Here is a 19,062-nt window from a genome sequence, read left to right as displayed (position 1 = left end):
CCTTCTACCTCAGCCTCCAGATTAGCTGGGACTACAGGTGTGAGCTACCACGTCTGGCTAATTTTTAAATTTTTTGTAAAGATAAGGTCTCCTTATGTTGCCCAAGCTGGTCTCGAACTCCTGGACTTAAGAGTTCCTCCTGTCTCAGCCTCCGAAAATCTGCCTTTAAAAATCAGTTGATTAACAAATTTAGGTGCTGGCAATTTGAGAGTAAACAAAGTAGGAACTAATTCTGATGGGAATGATAGTCAACTAACACAGAAACACAACTGCGGACTGTGGTAACTGCTGTGAAGGAAATGAACAGGGCAGTGTGACAGAGTGACTGGGGAAGAACTCTCATGACAGGAGGTGATATCAGGGCTGATATCATCTGGAATCTCAGAATGAATCAGTCAAGAGAAGAGCTTAGGGAAGAACAGGCCAGGCAGCAGCTGAACTTTCACATCACGTCTGAAACAAATTATTCAGGAGTATAGATTGTCCTCCTGACGGGAATTCTCTGGAAACTTGTTTTCCACTATCATCTTTGGCCTTGAGTATTTTAGCGAAAACACAATATAACATGGAATTAAATTTACTGAACACCTGGGTGTTCCATGATTTCAAGATGCATAAAACAATGTCTTTCTAGGCCATCCATCATATTTACCACAATTATTGGGATCAATGGCATGTGATCTTTGTTCTCCTTGTGCGTCACTGGTGCTATAGGATGTTTTAGATGTTTACCACAACCACTATTATCCAACTTCAAGCATGAACACCTTTTACACAAGGCTGTCTTTTTTATAGGCAAATGTGAATTTCAAATTGAGTATAATCTATGTTAGCAAAGAAGAAAGAAAAACTTTTCTTTTTACCTTGTTTTGCCACATTTTAAATTTATATACTGGTTTTCAGTGTGAATCTCAGTAGGCCATAACTCAAATCTACCTCAGGTTGGGATATTATTCAAATATGTAACTATTTTATATTATAGAATCCATTATTTCACCACAGTAAGTTATTCACTGAAATAAATCATAAGAACAAACAATTTGGGGGTTTTCTCCCTATATTCATCATTCCCTTCCCTCTATGCAATTCAGAAAGAATTCATGATATCCTGACAACTCCACGATCAGACATATTTCTCAATAACAACCTTACTTAATTATTCTCAGAATGCCTACATTCTTTTATTGTTTTTTGAGATGGAGTTTTGCACTCGTTGCCCAGGCTGGAGTGTAATGGTACAATCTCAGCTCACTGCAACCCCTGCCTCCCAGGTTCAAGCGATTCTCCTGCCTCAGCCTCCTGAGTAGCTGACATTACAGGCAGGCGCCACTGTGCCCAGCTAATTTTTATATTTTTAGTAGTGTGACGTTTCACCATGTTGGTCAGGCTGGTCTTGAACTGCTGACCTTAGGTGATCTGCCCACTGTGACCTCTCAAAGTGCTGGGATTAACGGCATGAGCCACCACACCCGGCCCTAAATTCATACTTTTAAGGCTTCTCCACAGACCCTTTGAACAACTTTAACTGGCATCTAAGAGCTTGCTTCTCCTCTAGTCTGTCTTCTACATAGTAGCCTGATTATCTTCCCAAAAACTGAACAAAATCCCTGTCCTCATGGAGCCTATGTTCTGATTGAACAAACCAAAAAAAATTTAAAACGTGATAATAAGCTATAAAGAAAATAAAAACGGTAAGGTGAAAGGGCAAAGGAGGGATTAACTTTAGATAGGCTGGTGACATTTGATAATAACAACTGATAATGCCCTCCAGCTAAAGAGCAGCAAGAAAACAACTAGATTTAAACCAAGGTGGGTTTAATGACTTGTTGCAGGGAGGAATAGAGCAATGAGGAATGAAGTTGGGCAGGGGCACTCTCACTAAGAGGGTATTGGTATTGTGAAAAACATTACAGGAATGAGCTTCTGTTAGGTGATTTTGGGGAAGTGTCAACGTTTTGCTTTGGATTGGATGCTGGCAGGAAACAGGTGATCCTATAACTGAGTATTTTAATATTTGCGATCTAGAAGGCAGGAAGAATGGATCAAGGTTAAGGTTGTAATTGGCCAAGAAACAGTGGTCACTTATATTAAAAAGAATGTTTGGTCATTTTTGTGGTTTAGAGACTGTTCTTCTATTTGCTGTGTTCAGACATGATTATGGAGGGGTCTTATATTTGTCTTGTCTATTGTAGTCATAAAGTGACTATAACTGATGTTGATGTTTTGTGAGACTGTTTATATTTGACAAAACACTGAGAACTGAGAATGCCAGGACCACTGCCAGTACCACAAATGCCTAGCTAATAGTGCCTGTCCAGCTCCTGGCTGTCCGGGGTTGGTTCCCACTGCAACTCCGCCCCCTCTGCCCCCACAACCAGCAAAGCCATCAGCTGCTACAATTGTCTCTATAATTCCAATTTATGACTCTTATTCATAATTCTGTATCTTTAACATTTACAACATTGGTATTATTATTTAGGGTACTGAGTTCCAAAACTCATTACAGCTCTCCTGATAATAGGAGTAGCTTATTTAATCATTGATGAAATATACAAGACTGTGACTCTCTGCTATTTGCTGTGGTAAATAAAAAGAAGGGTTAGAGACAATCCTAAGCCTCAAGGAATCTGAAGTTTTTTTTGGAGAGAACTAGTGGTGTGATGATGGTGGGTGATGAGAACAGACATGCAAAATATCTCACCTGTAAAAAACAAGTCTCTTTTGTCAGCACAGAGTACAACAGGTAGACTAAAGACAATCTGCTTGTGGTTGAATGGTTTAGGAACTGGGAGTAACAAAACAAATATTGTAAAATTTAGGAATGACTTCAGAACTCCCAGAGTCAGTTGCTTCATCTCTAAAAACAACACATCGAAGTTGGATGGTATGTGTAGTTGATACATTTGCATGGTACCAGGCTGTCTGTACAGGAATCACATAGGGAGCTTGTTATCAGGTAGAGATTCAAGGGCCCCGTATCCAGAAAACATAAATCATCCTAAGTTTTTGAGATTCATCCATGCTTTTTTTCTTGTGTTGCTGAGTGAGTAGCATTTAATTAGATGAATAAATCAGTTTATTAATCCATTCTCCCACTGATGGACATCTGGGGAGTTTAGTTTTTGGTGACCATGAATAAAGTTGTTACGGACATTTTTTGTATGTCTTTTTATCGATATATGCTTTTATTTCTCCGGATAAATACCTAGATGTGGGATTGCTGGCTCACAGGGCAGATGTGTATTTATATTAAATGCACAGGTCACATTTTTTTTTTTTTTTTAAATGAGACTGTGTTTCACTACTCTGCTCAAGATGGAGTAGAGCAGCTATTCACATGCATAATCATAACAAACTGGGCTCAAGCGATCCTCACACCTCACCAGCCCTGCTGTAGTTTGAAAGATAGGTACTACCACAACTGGCTCTGACAGGTTAACATTTTTAACATAAAGTTACAAAACATTTTATAATACTCTTGCCTTTTGTGAAAGTGCAGCCGAGTAGAGATGTCAAAGGATCTGTAATAAGTCCTCAAACACTGCTCTGGGGCCCTGGAAGATTCCCCTACAGGCAGATGGATGAAAGTTATGTGGATTATATGTGTAGGTAAATGTAGTTCAGGCAATGCATTTGATAGTGAATAGCATGTATGTCTGTGAAACCTTTTGACAAATATTTGCTTCTAGAATTCCACATCACTGTCATTAGGCTCTGAAAGAAGGATCCCTGAATGTGACAGACTTAAGATTAGTCATTTCTGACAAAGAGGCCAGCATTAACAAATGTTGGATAGCATGTTTGAGTGCAGACTGGGTGGGGCTGGCCACTATAGTGGTAATAGCAATGTAGGTTCCAACAGAGGTCTCTAAGTCACTGGGCCTTGAATACTGCAATATTGCTCCCTCAGTCAGCTCTCTCAAGTTATCCTTAGCAGATTTTTTTTTTTTTTAAACAGCTGCCACTTCACTTCCACCCTTCAGCAGGTAACCAAGCTCTATCTGAAGGAAAATAGAAACCAACAGAAAGGAACTCTCACCTTCCGGCTAGAAACATCCACCTATCTATATTCATCCTTTATCTACCTTTCGTCATTCTCTGTAATCACAATGAAGAAAGTGTCCTTCCTAAAGCACTCTCCATTCTACCTCCTATTTCTCTCATTGGAGTCGCTCATTCCCATTGGTATTTGCTTCCTCCAATTCTTCGCTTGTGAAAGCTAACTTCTCCAGACCAGGTGCCGCTCTAGTAGCTGCCCTAGCTCTCTAGCCTCGATATAGTCAAACCTTCTAACGGACTGCCTGCACAGCTATTTCCTCTTTCTCATCCGAATCACCAAGGTTTGTCATACAGCAGGCACTGCACCGTCATGTTTAAAATATATAACAGACGGCTAGACAGCATTCTGAGGGTGCAGACAATAAAGTGATCTACAGCTTGTAGCCTGGGTGTTGGATGGCTCATTGGGTGGGGAAGCTGTTATCTTTCCACCGTGCACAGGTAATTTGATATATGCTTTCACTCTGAAATAAAGTTGTGGAAAGGCAGTAGTACGCAACAATTAATAAAACAAAAGTGAGTAAACAGTGATGCCGCACAACCAATCAACTCCTCACATGACTTGGGTGCGTATCACCCACCGGCTGCATCTGCCACTCCACCCGAGGCGCGGTCAGCGCCCACGCCGGCCCTTCCGGCGGAACCCGCCTCGCGGCTTCGAAGTGGCCTGGGTTTCCGAGTCAGGGGTGGTGATGGGGGTGGAAGATGAGGGGAAGAGCCGAGCGGCTACCGGCCAATGGCAGCTCTTGAACTTACACCTCGAGACGTCAGCGCGGCTGTGTAAACGGATGTCACACAGCTGGCTCGGAAGTGTCTCCTCCCGCCTTAGAAAGCGGCGCACGCCCAGCAGCTTCGGAAAAACCTTAGGCGGCTGGAGGGAGGGGCGCGCGCCGCACCCCGCGAGCCCAGAGCTCCATACCCTAGCCGGCCGGCTTCTTCCCGTTGTGCCGTGTGGCTGCCGTTCCGGGTGAGCAGCGGGCGCTGGCGTCCCCGACACGAGCGCGCCACCGCAACTGGCTCCGCCCCCTGCCGGAACGGGCCGCGCGTTCCTGCGGCTCCGAGCAGAGTCGCGGGCGCGCGCGCCGGCGGCAGATCCGCAGTTAAAATGGTCCAAGCGGGACCCGGCCTTGCCCCCGCTGCCGCGCTGACTGACTGAGCCGGCTGGCCGGGCCCGGACTGGTCACCTAGCCGGCAGGCTCGCTCGCTCGCTCACTCCCTCGCGTCCCCAAAGCTCGCGCCCATCGTTCTCCCGGCTTCCCTGGGCAAAGCATGTAGCCCCCGTCGGGCACTCCGGCGGCCCGCAGCTGACGCCCACCCCCCACCGTCGCGTGTGTGCCCGTGTGTGCGTGTGTGTGCGCAGGGAGGGCGACCCCGCCGCGGGCCGGGGGCCGAGCCAGCGAGCGGCCTGCCCCGCTGCCAGGAGCCCGCCTCTCTGGGTCTCCCTCCCTCCCGTCCCGGTCCCCCTCCTCGGGGTCTTCTATATGGGCCACCTTCTCTCGAAGGAGCCGCGTAACCGCCCGAGCCAGAAGAGGCCTCGCTGTTGCAGTTGGTGCCGCCGCCGGCGCCCTCTCCTCAGGCTGCCCCGCCGGACCCCAGCCAAGGTGCCCCCTCAACCGGCGGCACCCCGGAGCCGGGACTGCTTCTTCCGCGGGCCCTGCATGCTCTGCTTCATCGTGCACAGTCCCGGCGCGCCCGCCCCCGCCGGCCCAGAGGAGGAGCCGCCGCTCTCGCCGCCGCCGCCGCCGCGGGACGGGGCCTACGCTGCCGCCTCCTCCTCCCAGCACCTGGCGCGGCGCTACGCGGCCCTGGCCGCCGAGGACTGCGCCGCTGCCGCCCGCCGCTTCCTGCTATCCTCGGCCGCCGCCGCCGCAGCCGCTGCCGCCTCGGCTTCGTCGCCCGCCTCCTGCTGCAAAGAGTTGGGGCTGGCTGCGGCCGCCGCCTGGGAGCAGCAGGGCCGAAGTCTCTTCCTGGCCAGCTTGGGGCCGGTGCGCTTCCTGGGGCCGCCCGCTGCCGTGCAGCTCTTCCGGGGGCCGACACCGCAGCCGGCCGAGCCCCTTACGCCCCCCGAAATGGTGTGCAAGCGGAAGGGGGCCGGGGTCCCAGCCTGCACCCCCTGCAAGCAGCCCCGCTGCGGCGGCGGGGGCTGCGGCGGCGGCGGCGGCGGTGGTGGTGGGGGAGGGCCTGCGGGGGGAGGCGCTTCGCCGCCCCGACCCCCCGACGCCGGCTGCTGCCAGGGCCCGGAGCAGCACCCGCAGCCGCTCTGCCCCCCGCCCTCTTCTCCCACCTCCGAAGGTGCCCCTACCGAAGCTGGCGGGGACGCTGTCCGAGCCGGGGGCACCGCCCCCTCGTCCGCCCAGCAGCAGCATGAATGTGGCGACGCGGACTGTCGGGAGCCCCCCGAAAACCCCTGCGACTGTCACAGGGAGCCGTCCCCCGAAACCCCAGACATCAACCAGCTGCCGCCGTCCATCCTGCTCAAGGTGGGTCTGGGCGAGAGGCGCAGGGATGTTTGCTTTCCCCCACCCTCGGCCCCCGCCTCTGAGGCTTTCTCTCTCCTCCCCCTAAACGCGGAGGAGGGGGGTTCCCTGACAGTCTAGGGACGTCCGAAGGGGAGACTGGGAAGCCAGTGGGGCCTCTGCGTATGACCTATTTTTTGAAGTAGGAGCACTTGGAGTCTACTGAATGTCTTTTAATAGCTTGACTCTGTAACCCACCATTCAGGGTTCAGCTATTATTAGAATCCCAACCCAGTCGTTTAGAAACTTCGCAGGTATTCTATGGAAAAGAAAAAAAAAAAATTGGGAAATTTATACTTAGTGGGTAAAGGCTTTGCGTATTAGTATTTGAAGGTCTTCAAACATTACTTTTATGTTTGATGACTGGTAGTTAATGTCAAACAGTTATTATTGAGCATTTACCATAATCAGGCACTGCACCAGAACTTTATATATATAATATCCCATTTATTCCTCCAGTTAAAGCTGCGAGATAAATACTGTTACTATCTTTATTTTATACTAGAAGAAACTGATTTCTCCGTGCTGTGGGCCACTGTTTACAGTAGTGAGTCAGGCAGAAGTGGCCTTTGCTCCTGTGGAGCTGAGTCTAGTGGGGCTTGAAGTGGTCGAATGACTTGTGCAAGGTCACATACAGAAAGTAAAGGGCAGATCTAGGTCTTGAATGAGGGAATTTAAGACCACCTGACTTAAAAACCCCTTTGTTTATGCTATGTTGTAATGCCCTTCTACAGTTTAGCCTTTGCATAAAAGCATGCAGATTACCAGAGGTAAGCACAGATGTATTTTTTGTTGGGAAATGGGTGAGTACAGGTAGGTGTCCTATATGAACTTTGTGTCATTTTCAACTATCAAGGATATTTTGCAGTTTTGTCAATGCTAGTGACAAACTTTAGTTACATAATAGAGTTTTTCTTAAGTTATTAACTTTTTTCCTCTTTTTCTGTCTTCTCCCACCCTACCCTATCTGGAGCTTAATAAATATAAACCATTTTCATTGTGGATGATACTAGAGACTATCCATAAATAATCTTGATAAGAATTTGGCTACTTTTACCGTTACTGAAGTAACTGTCAGTAATTACAATTGTTATTGTCACCAATATAGTTTCTGTGACTAGACTTTTTGCATATTTACAGTACTGTGTGTTTGGGTCTTTTTTACTGTGATATTAATGTTCTTGTGAATGATACAGCAAGAAGGTGGGAAAACTTACATTTCCTTGTGTCAAAATGTAATGATCTAATTCTTATGGAGGTCTACTTGTTGAAAGAGTAATTCCCTACTCTTTGTGTGCAGAGGTGCATTTTAGGACAAAGGGAACTTTCTTGAGTCCTTTAAATCACTGGATGATATGGATAAATAAAATATCAACAAATATTTGGTATAGAAATTTGATTGCTCTCTTCTTATTTGGCAAATAAGACTGTTTCAAAATGAACCAAAACAAAGCCAGGTACCTTCTACTTTTTTACTTAAACCATTATTTCATGAGGTAAAAAACATTTTAATGCCAAGAAAAAAAAAGGGGGACATGGGCTCATAATAAAGAGAAACTCTAATAGAATAAAATAAACTTATTCTATTAATACCGCATTGTTCTTTTTCATATTTTTTCCTGAGGATTGTTGAAAACTTTGTCTAAAGGACATATGGGAATTACCATGGACTTGCCCTATTGTGTGTATTTGGACATGTTATGTAGATTTCCATTCCTTGTATTAGAAAACTCTAATAAAGATTCTCTGTCTGAGTCTGATGGTCCTAGTGGTATTCAGCACGAAGTGAGTTGTACTATCTGGGATGAATTGAATTAGTGATTGTTCAGTGTCTGCCAACCCCAGTTTTTGGGTGCAGAGACTCTGGATTCATAGTCTTGTTGAATGCTCTCTCTCCTTTAAGTGCAGTGCCTGGCATATAGTAGCACTCAGTAAATACTTACGAACGAATGTATGATCAGGTGTTTGGAGTCTGGGCTCTGAGACTCAGGGTGAATATGCCACACCACGAAGAGATATTTCTAAGCAATGTCCATATTCTGACTGGAGTTACTGTTTGAGCCATGGTAGAGCCATGTGGTGGTGAAAGAGTTCTAGCTCTGCTGGTAGGGACTGGAGTTGTTTGACTTGGAGCAGAGAAGACTTAAGGAGCTATGACCATTTTTCTTTTCTAATATTAGAAGGGTTGTTGCATAGAGAGGCACAAGTCCATCATCGCTATTGGAAAACATTCTTAGAAATTACACCCTTTTCTCCTGGTAGTGAGTCAATAGCTATTATAATTGTATTGCTTTTGCTTTATTTTTTATGCTATGAAGTTACTATAGCTGTAAAAACAAACAAACAAAAAAAACAAACGAGGCCGGTAGAATTTGGGAGAGAAATGTGAGAATGTTTAAGAATTTAAAGGATTTTTTTTTGGGAAAGCTACCATACTTGCCTTTTTTTTTTTTTTTAATGGCGGAGGAGAAAAACTAAATGATGTGTTGCATCATAGACTGATTTTTGGCTCAATATCAGTAAGGATGTTTTTCTTTTGTGTAGGTTAATAAATATTACCTGCTTTAAAGCAGTGAAAAATGCATTTTAATAGTTTCTTTAAAAAGTTGTTTAGCTTTGCCAAAATATCCTGTTTTATGCTTATTACCCACATCTTAAATTTCTTCACTTGGATAAACCAAATCTGGATTTAGTCAATGGCCTGTGGTTTATAACAGCCATACCACTTTTACAAAAAAGATAACAGCTAAAGTCAGGCATGTTTCAGACAAGATGCTACTTGGTTCCAGTGACCATGCCCTACATGTTGATTGTTAACTGACAAATTAGCCCTTTAAGACCGCATAGTCCTTTAACCTTAAAAATATGATCTAGGCCTCCTAAATTTTTATTTTCTCATTTATAAAATGAGGAGGACGGGCATAAAAATATTCACAAGAAATGTACTTTCACCTGTGGCTGCATGAAGAGTTTGGTGAATCCTTTCCACACACAAAAAAGTATAAAACTGGCAAAATTGCCCAAAACTATTTGAACTCTGGAAATCAACCAAAAGCAAAGAAAAACACGGAGAAACATTTATTCTTAGGAAAACTGTTAGAGCTTCAGGTAAGAATAGTGCAAGTCTACAGCATTCTCATGTAGGCTTCTAATGTGACCTCCTGTCCCAGCACTTTTGGCAAGAACTGTAGTTTGGAAAACCAGCAGCTTTGCTGCCAGCGAGTTGATTCAATTTGGGGCAATGAATAAAAACCTTTGTCGATAAAATGTACTGAACTTGGTAGGGAAAAAGAACGAAAAACCATGTATTTGCTCCTTTAAGGTTGTAGTGCCAGTTGGGGTGAGTGGAAGACATTAAAAGGCAGACCCTGGAAATGAGAGAACCGTAAAGGGATGACCACTCCACATATCCTGGCATATTGTGGAACTATGCACATGTGTAGGGGAGACCTGAGGTTTTCTAACTGAAAGCAAGGGCCAAGGCAGATGAGAATTCTCTAAGCTTTGAATGTGCCCTTCTTAACCCACACACAGATTGAAGAGCAGGCTCAAGCTGTTTGAGCATATCTTTGGCATATTCATAGCTAAAAACTAAGCTGTTCAAACACAGGATGACTCCCTAGAAAGCCAGGCTAAAATATATATATGTGAATTAAAATCTGAACAGAGGTAGTCACACTGCCCAGAACACAGATTCCACAGTTTAGGGCCAGACATGCTAAAAGGCTTAGAAATATACAATTCTGCACTGGCGGCCAGGCGTGGTGGCTCACACCTGTAATCTCAGCTTGAACCTGCGAGGTAGAGATTGCAGTGAGCCGAGATCATGCCGCTTCACTCCAGCCTGGCAACGGGGTGAGACTCCGTCTCAAAAAAAAAGAAAAAAAGAAAAAAATATATACACTGGCTGTGTCATCCAAAATGTCCAGTTTCTAACAAAAAATTTTAAGACACATAAAAGAGACCCATACTGAGGGAAAAAGAAGGCAGTTAATAGAAACTGACTCTGAGTGAGCCTAGAGATTAGACTGAGCAAAGACTTCAAACTGCTATTATAAACATGGTAAAAGAAAGGAAACATTATTTAAATAATTACAGGAGAATATGATGACATTGACCCAACAAATTGGAAATCTCAATAAACAAATGAGAGCTTTAAAAAAAGTTTTATTCTTTTTGATGCTATTATAAATGGAAGTGCTTTCTTAATTTCATCTTCAGATGATTCATTGCTAGTATATAAAAATATTTGTGGCTGGGTGCGGTGGCTCATGCCTGTAATCCCAGCACTTTGGGAGGCCAAGGTGGGTGGATCACGAGGTCAGGAGATCGAGACCATCCTCGCTAACATGCTGAAACCCCATCTCTACTAAAAAAACAAAAAAATTAGCCGGGCGTAGTGGTGGGTGCCTGTAGTCCCAGCTACTTGGGAGACTGAGGCAGGAGAATGGCGTGAACCCGGGAAGCGGAGCTTGCAGTGAGCCGAGATTGTGCAACTGCACTCCAGCCTGGGCGACAGAGTGAGACTCCGTCTCAAAAAAAAAAAAAAATTGCTTATTAGTTCTAACATTAATTTTTGTGTTTATTCTCTGGGATTTTCTCTATATAAGATCATGAAATCTGTGAATATAGGATGTTTTAATTCCAGTTCCCCAATCTGGATGCCTTTTATTTATATTCCATGTCTAATTGCCTTGGCCAGAATCTCCAGTACAGTGTTGCGTAGAAGTCGTGATGCCTACATCCTTCTTTTGTTTCCAATTTTGGGGAAAAACTTTTAGTCTTTTACCGTTAAGTATAATGATTTAGGGGTTTTGGGTAGATGCTGTTTCTCAGGTTGAGGAAGTGTTCTTTTATTCCCATATTTCTGAATGTTTTAATCAAGAAAGGGTGTTGGATTTTGTCCAGTGCTTTTTCTTGAATCAATTGAGATGATCTTTTTTTTTTAAACCTTTATTCTATTAATATGGTGTGTTACATGGGTTTTTTTCATATGTTGAACCATCCTTGCATTCCAAGGGATAAATCCTACTTGGTCATGGTGTATAACCCTTTTACTATACTGTGGATTTAGTTTCCTTATATTTTATTGAAGATTTTCACATCTGTATTCATAAGGGACATTGGTCTGTAGTTTTTTGAGATTTCTTTGCCTCGCTTTGGTATCAGAATATGCTGGCCTTATAGGATGAGTTAGGAAGTGTTATCCCATCCTCTCATTTTTTGGAAGAATTTAAGATAGATTGGTTTTCATTCTGATTTAAGCATATTACTAGTGAAGCTATCTGGTCCTTGTCTTTTCTTTGTTGTAAGTTTTTTGTTTTTTATTACATATTCCATCTTTTTACTTGTTGTACATCCATTCAGATTTTCTGTTTCTTTTGAGTCAGTTTTTATAGTTTATATTCTAGGAATTCGTCATCTATTTCATCAATTTGGCAGCACACAATTACAGTATTCTCTTATAATTGTGTACTTTTTGTAAGGTTGGTATTAATGTTCCCATTTTTATACATGATTTTAAAATTTGAATCTCTCTTTATTCTTAGTCTAGCCAAAATTTTGTGTGTGTGTGTGTGTGTGTGTGTGCAGGGTCTCTGTCACCCAGGCTTGAGTGCAGTGACGTGATCATAGCTTATAGCTATGTAAATGGAAGTGCAGCCTTAAACTCCTGGGCTCAAGTGGCTTTCCCTCCTCTCAGCCTCCTGAGTAGCTGGGTCCACAGGCATGCTGGCGCATGCCTGGTTAATTTCTTAAATAATTTTTGTAGAGACAGGGTCTTGCTGTGTTTTCCAGACTGATCTCAAACTCCTGGCTTCAAGCAGTCCTCCCACTTTGTCTTCCCAAAGTGCTGGGATTATAGGTGTGAACCATTGTGCTTGGCCTGATCATGTTAAAGAATAAACTTTTGGTTTTGTTGATCATCTGTTATTTTTCTAGTCTATATTTCATTTGTATTAGCTCTATTTTTTCCCCTTGTTTCTGCTTGGTTTGTGTTGAGTTTTTTCAATAGTTTCTTAAGGTAGAAGTTTAGGTTGCCAATTCAAGATCTTTCTTCTTTTTATGTGTGGTTACTTGTATCTGTATCCCATATATTTTGCTATATGTTTTTGTTTTCATTAATTTCAAATTATTTTCAATTTTCTTTATTAGTTCTTCTTACTTGTTGATTGTTAAAATTTTCATGTATTTGTGAAATTTCCAGATTTCCTCCTGTTAGTGATTTCCCCTCCTCTTCCCTCCCCTCCCTTCTCCTCTTTTCTTTCATTTTTTGAAACAGAGTCTCTGTATCACCCAGGCTGGAGTGCAGTGGCGTGATCATGGCTCACTGCAACCTCTGCCTTCTGGGCTCAAGTAGTCCTCCCACCTCAACCTCTCTAGTACCTTGGATTACAGGTGTGCGTGCCACCACGCCCACCTAATTTTTGTATTTTTTTTTGTAGAAATAAGAGTTTTGCCATGTTGCCCAGGCTGGTCTTAAACTCCTGGGCTCAAGTGATCTGTTTCCCTCGGCCTCCCAAAATGCTGGAATTATAGGCCTGAGCTGCCGTTCCTGGCCTCTGTTACTGATGTCCAATTTCCTTTCATTGTCATTGGAAAAGATACTTTGTATGAGCTTAATATTTTAAAATTTGTTGAGACTTGACTTGTAGTGTAGTATTTTAGACTTCGGTCTTTGAGAATGTTTTTACACACTTCAGAAGAATGTGTATTCTGTTTTGTGTAGTGTTCTAGAGATATCTGATAGGCCCAGTTTAAGTTTTGTTCAGGTATTCATTTTACTTCTTCATCTCTTGTCTGGTTATTCTGTCCATTATTAAAAGTTGTGTGTTGCGGTCTCCAAGCATTAATGCAGAACTCTTTTTATTTTTTTTTTCTTTTCAATTCTGTCAGTTTTTGCTATATGTATTGTTCCATGCTTTTACTCTCAATCTGTATATAGTTTTGGATCTAAAGTGAGTCTCTTGTAAACAGTTTATAATTGGATTGTGTTTTTAAGTTTCATCCTGTCATTCATTGTGTCTTTCTTTTTGAGACAGGGTCTCAGTCTGTTGTCCAGGCTGGAATGCAGTGGCATAATCACAACTCACTGCAGCCTCGACCTCCTGGGCTCAAGCTATTCTCCAACCTCAGCCTCCCATGTAGCTGAGACCATAGGTGCATACCACCATGCCTGGTTAATTTTGTCATTTTTTTTTTTTTTTTTTTGTGGAGATAGGGTCTTGCTATGTTGCCCAGGCTGGTCTTGAACTCCTGGGCTCAAGTGATCCACTCAACACAGCCTCCCAAAAGTGCTAGGATTGCAGGTGTGAGCCGCTGTGCCTGGCCTTGGCCCTATGTGTCTTAACTGGAAAGTTTAGCCCGTTTACATTTAGTGTAATTAGTGATAAGGAAATGCATTTACTATTTTATTGTTTGTTTTCTCTATGTCTTATATATTATTTGTCAATTCCTCTGATGCTGTTCTTTATGTCAGGTATTTTCTAGTGTACCATTTTGATCCCCTTCTCATATGTACATATAATTCTCACATTATATAAATAAATGTAACATATCTAAATATATTAATATAAATCAAAAGTATAAATATGTTAATATATTTAAATATGTTATATAAATAATCTATAACTCTAAAGTATAAATATATTAATATATTTAAATATATTATCTTTATATAATGTGGGAATTATATGTATATATGAGAATTACATATATAAATAATTATATGTGTATTTCATAGTATTTGCCCTGGGGGTTGTAATTAACACTATATATTATAACAATTTAGTTTGAATTAATACCAGTTTAGTTTCAGTGGTATATAAAAGCTTTGCTCCTGTATTTGTTGTTACTGACACAAGTTACAGCTTTATGTATTTTGTGCCAATCAATATGGATTCATAATTACTGTTTTATGTAGTCTTTTAAATCATATAGCAAAGAGGAGGCATTACAAACCAAAGACACATTAATATGCACTTTTATGTCTACCTATGTAAATACCAACAATTACTGGTGTCCTTTATTTGTTTTGTGATTTTAAGCCACTGTCTGATGCCCTTACATTTCAGCCTGATGGACTCTTGATAGCATTTCTTTTAGGGGAAGTCTACCAGTCACAGACTTCCTCAGTTTTTGTTTATCTGGAAAGATCTTAATTTTGCCTTTATTTTTAAAGGGTTGTTTTACCAGATAGAGGATTCTTGGTTGACAGTTTCCTTTCAGCATTTTGAATATGTTATCCCACTGCCTTCTGGTCTCCAATGTTTCCGGTGAAATATCAGTTGTTAATCGTATTGAGTGTCCTTTTCATGAGTTGCATTTTTCTTGCTGCTTTCAGGGTTCTCTCAGTTTTTGTCTTTCAACAATTTGATTATGATGCATCTTGATGTGGATCTTTTTGCATTTATCCTGCTTGGAATTCATTGAGTTTATGAGCTAGATTAATGTCTTTCATCAGATTTGGAAAGTTTTAGCCATTATTTCTTCAAATATTTAAGCTCTTTCACTCTCTCTTCTTCTGTGACTCCAATTATATGCATGTTTGGTGGTGTTCCACAGATATGTTCATTTTCCTTCAGTCCACAGACTCGGTAATTTTCATTTTAATTTTAATTGACCTATTTTTAGGTTTGCTGATTCTTTCTTCTTTAGAGGTTCAAGGGATTTTGATGCTTCTCAAGAAAGAGATATGATTATAAGAGGTGGTAACACACAGCAAGCTTCATTTGGTGGCAGTTGGACAGGATTCCATGAGAGGAAAATTCCTTTACAGCATGAAGCTGTGCAGAGACTTACAGTGAGGTAGACCACCACCCAGAAGGGGAGAAGGGCAAGGCAACCCTTGTGGGGTACAGGAGAATTGGAGAGCAGGCTTACCTGTCTGGGTGATGTCACTCAGCAGCATGGTGGGATGTGTAAAAAATTGAGTTTGGTACTAGCGGGCTCTTGAGCTAATGAGTCTCATCCTTCAGTGATGAAATAACCTAAGGACCAATACACAGAGGTCATCTTTGGCTCATTTATATAACACTTCTGCTTGCTCTAATCTGTTTAATCTCTGTGGTGAATTTTTAAATGTCAGTGATTGTATAATTTAGTTCTAGAATTCTTATTTGATTTATTTTCATAATTTCTACTTTTTATTAGTATTCTCTATTTGGTGAGACGTTTCTACTTGGTTCTCATAATTTCCTTTAGTTCTTGGTCCGCAATTTTCTTTAAGTCTGTAAGCATGTCTTAAATTGTTGTCTTTGTCTAGTAAGTCCAACGTCTGGGTTTCCTCATGGGCAGTTTCTTTTCATTTCCTTTTTTCTTGTGAATGGACCAGCAAACTGTGGCCCTTCACAGGCCAAATCCACTGTCAGTTTTTGTAAATCATGTTTTATTGGCACATAGTTGTACACATTCATTTATGTTTTGTGTGCCAATAAAAGTTTATTTGGTTATCTGGCTAGAAAGATGGAGTGTCTCTGAGAGATACAGCCACCTGTGCTGCTGTGTGGTTTTGCATAACTGGAGCTGCTTTTATGATAAAATTAAGAAACAGTAGTGGGGATTCCTTGCTTACTTATTGCTTACTTATTACTTATTCCTTGCTTACTTATTGGTGAGTCCTCTTCACCAATTCTTTTGGCCAGAATGGTGGGTTTACTTTTGGGGTCTGTATTGCAGCTCTGCTACTGCCATAGCATTTGAGACATAGCCAATAGGGAGAAAAGAGAAAAGGAGAAGAAAGGAAAACCAAAAATCAAGATTCTTCTCACATTCTCTGTCTTGCAGAGGCCCATTTTCCTGGTCCTTTGTCCAGAAAGATAGCTTTTTCTCTGAATTTTTGTTGATATTTACCTCCTATGCATTTCTGTACAGGGCCACCCTGAATTCCATGCTAGGGGATTAAAGGGGGAAACAAAAAAAAAAACCCCAGGAAACTCATCTCTGTTATTGGCCATTCTTCAAATTTTGGTACCCTTCCACAATCCGTCACTAACTTTTTAGAGTTTTGAGGTAATTGCTTTTAGTATATTGTTCAGAAATTTCAGTTGTAATGTCTGCAAGTGAAAGGCTGTAGTGGGCTTAATACATGTTTGCTGGCATGGGAGACAAATTTGCTAGTGACTTTTATGGTTTTTTTTTTTTTTTTTGAGACGAAGTCTTGCTCTGTTGCACAGGCTGGAATGCAATGGTACGATCTTGGCTCACTGCAACCTCCACCTTCCAGGTTCAAATGGTACTCCTGCCTTAGCCTCCTGAATAGCTGGGACTACAGGCACGCGCCACCATGTCTGGCTAATTTTTGTATTTTTAGTAGAGACAGAGTTTCACCATTTTGGCCAGGCTGGTCTTGAACTCATGACTTCATGGTCCACCGGCCTCGGCCTCCCAATGGGATTACAGGCGTGAGCCACCATGCCCGGCCACTTTTATGATATTCTGTACTTCTCACTAGACATGTTGGAGGAAAAGCTGGTTGTGAAGGGAACAGGCAGTCGTTTTCCCAAGGCCCAAGATTTAAACATAGTAGAGATTCTAGCTTATATGTTTACAACTTTTGTCCATATAGAGGTACGTTGTTTCGGTCATAATTATAATTGAAATCATTTATGTATTACAACAAATCCTTGACTAATAGCCTTTAGTTCAACATCATTTTGTTATAATGTTGATGAGAGAAAAAAAAAAAAACAATTCCTAGCCGGGCCCACTGTCTGTGTAGAGTTTGCATGTTCTCCCCATGCCTGCACATGTTTTCTCTGGGTACTCTGATTTGGTTTCTTCCCACATCGCAAAGCTGTGTACATTAGGTTGTGTATAAGGTGTGCATATGTCTAGATGGTACTGGTATGAGTGAGTGTAGGTGTGCCCTGTGGTGCATTGGTGCCCTGTCCATTATTAGTTCCTACTTTGTGCCCTGACCGCTGGTCACCTGCAACCCTGAACTGGAATAATTGGGTAAATAATGATCTTGTTTTTATTAATTTTTTTAAATGTATAGCTCACATTTATTTCAGTGTTTAATCTTATTTAACAATTCCTTTAAATTAATATCTTTTATATTCAGTTTTATTTGATTGCCTCAAAAGTATCTTCTTAGAGTTGGTTCAATTCTGGTTGTCAGTGTGGCCCACACATGGTATTTGTTGATATAGCTTTTAATTTTCCAAGATTTGTTTTGGCCCTCATCCTGACCCTAATCATCTTTTTATGATGTAACTTTTAAAAATTATTTTTTAGAGTAGATGTTATTTTGGAATAATTTTATTTTTATTGTATATAGTTAAAATATATGTTTTGACATGGAATACTTTTAGATTTATAGAAAAATTGCAATGATAGTACAGAGATTTCCTCTGTATTCCTTACCTAGTGTTGATGAAAGCAGTCAAACTCTGTAAAATATTTGAAGAGATTTACTCTGAGCCACATGTGAGTGATCAGTGGCCTGTGACACAGTCCTCAGGAGATCTTGAGAACATGTGCCCAAGGTGGTTGGGCACAACCTAGTTTTGTACATTTTAGGGAGACACGAGACATAAGACATACATTGGTTCGGTCCAGAAAGGAGGGACAGACTCAAAGTCAGGGCTTCCAGGTTATAGGTAGTTAAAAGATAAAAGGTTGCATTCTTTTGGGTCTTTTATCAGCCTTTCGCTGAATACATAATTTACACCTGAGGGGGTGTAGAGGCATAATCACTTTTGCCTTAGTCTGACTCAGAGAACCTGCATTTTAATAGAAACAGTCTGGCAGAGGAAGCAATCAGATATGCATTTGTCTCAGGTGAGCAGAGGAATGAGCGTGTTCTGTCTTCATTTGTCCCACATCTGTGAAGAGAAGCTATCAATTTACGTGGTCAGGGTGAAATTCAACAGAATTGCTTTAGGGTCAAGATCTTGAGGTCCACAGAGAATTTCCTTGTGGTCAAATTGTGAGGGAAGTACGTAGCTTTTTTTTTTTTTTTAAATCCTTGTAGCTATCTTATTTAGGAATAAAATGGGAGGCAGGCTTGCCTGATGCAGTTCCCACCTTGACTTTTGTCTTTGGCTTAGCGATTTTGGGGTCCCGAGACTTATTTTCCTTTCATACCTGTTTGCTTTCCCTGATTTTATTTTCTTCTGACACTGTGGTACATTTGCCAAAACTATGAAATCAGCATTGGTACATTACTATTAGTTAAACTCCAGTCTTTATGTGGTTTCACCAGTTTTTCCATTAATGTCTTTTTCTGTGCCAAGGATCTAACTGGGTACCATTAGTTGTCATTCTTTCTTAGTTTCCTCTGGACTGTGATACTTTCTGTCTTTTTTTTTTTTGTTTTTCATGACCTTGAATTTTTTGAGGAGTTTTGATTCAGTATTTTGTAGAATGTCCCACATTTGGTATATATATTTTCTTTATTATTAGATTGGGGTTATGAATATTTTGGAAAAGATACCATAAAGGTTAAGTACCTTTCTTATGATTTACTTTTGTTTTTCTTTTTTTC

General features: G+C 41.6%; 1 protein-coding gene across 9 annotated transcripts in view; it reads left to right on the top strand.

Annotated features, from left to right (window-relative positions):
* Positions 1–5,085: 5,085 nt before the first annotated feature.
* LOC116274940 (F-box/LRR-repeat protein 17-like) overlaps positions 5,086–19,062 on the top strand; it is an 87,577-nt gene continuing 73,600 nt past the window's right edge. For all 9 annotated transcript variants that reach the window (XR_004183796.1, XM_031666381.1, XM_031666385.1 and 6 more), the window contains exon 1: positions 5,086–6,539. Coding sequence is in view for 8 of the 9 variants with exons in the window: in XM_031666381.1 (XP_031522241.1) it covers positions 5,541–6,539 (999 nt within the window). In the remaining variant the exon portion in view is untranslated. The remainder of the gene's footprint in view (positions 6,540–19,062) is intronic.

This window comes from Papio anubis, chromosome 5, assembly GCF_008728515.1.
Source record: "Papio anubis isolate 15944 chromosome 5, Panubis1.0, whole genome shotgun sequence".
In the NCBI taxonomy this organism is placed as follows: Eukaryota; Metazoa; Chordata; class Mammalia; order Primates; family Cercopithecidae; genus Papio; species Papio anubis.
The sequence above is the reverse complement of the archived record's forward strand: the minus strand, read 5'-3'. Positions and strand labels throughout refer to the sequence as shown.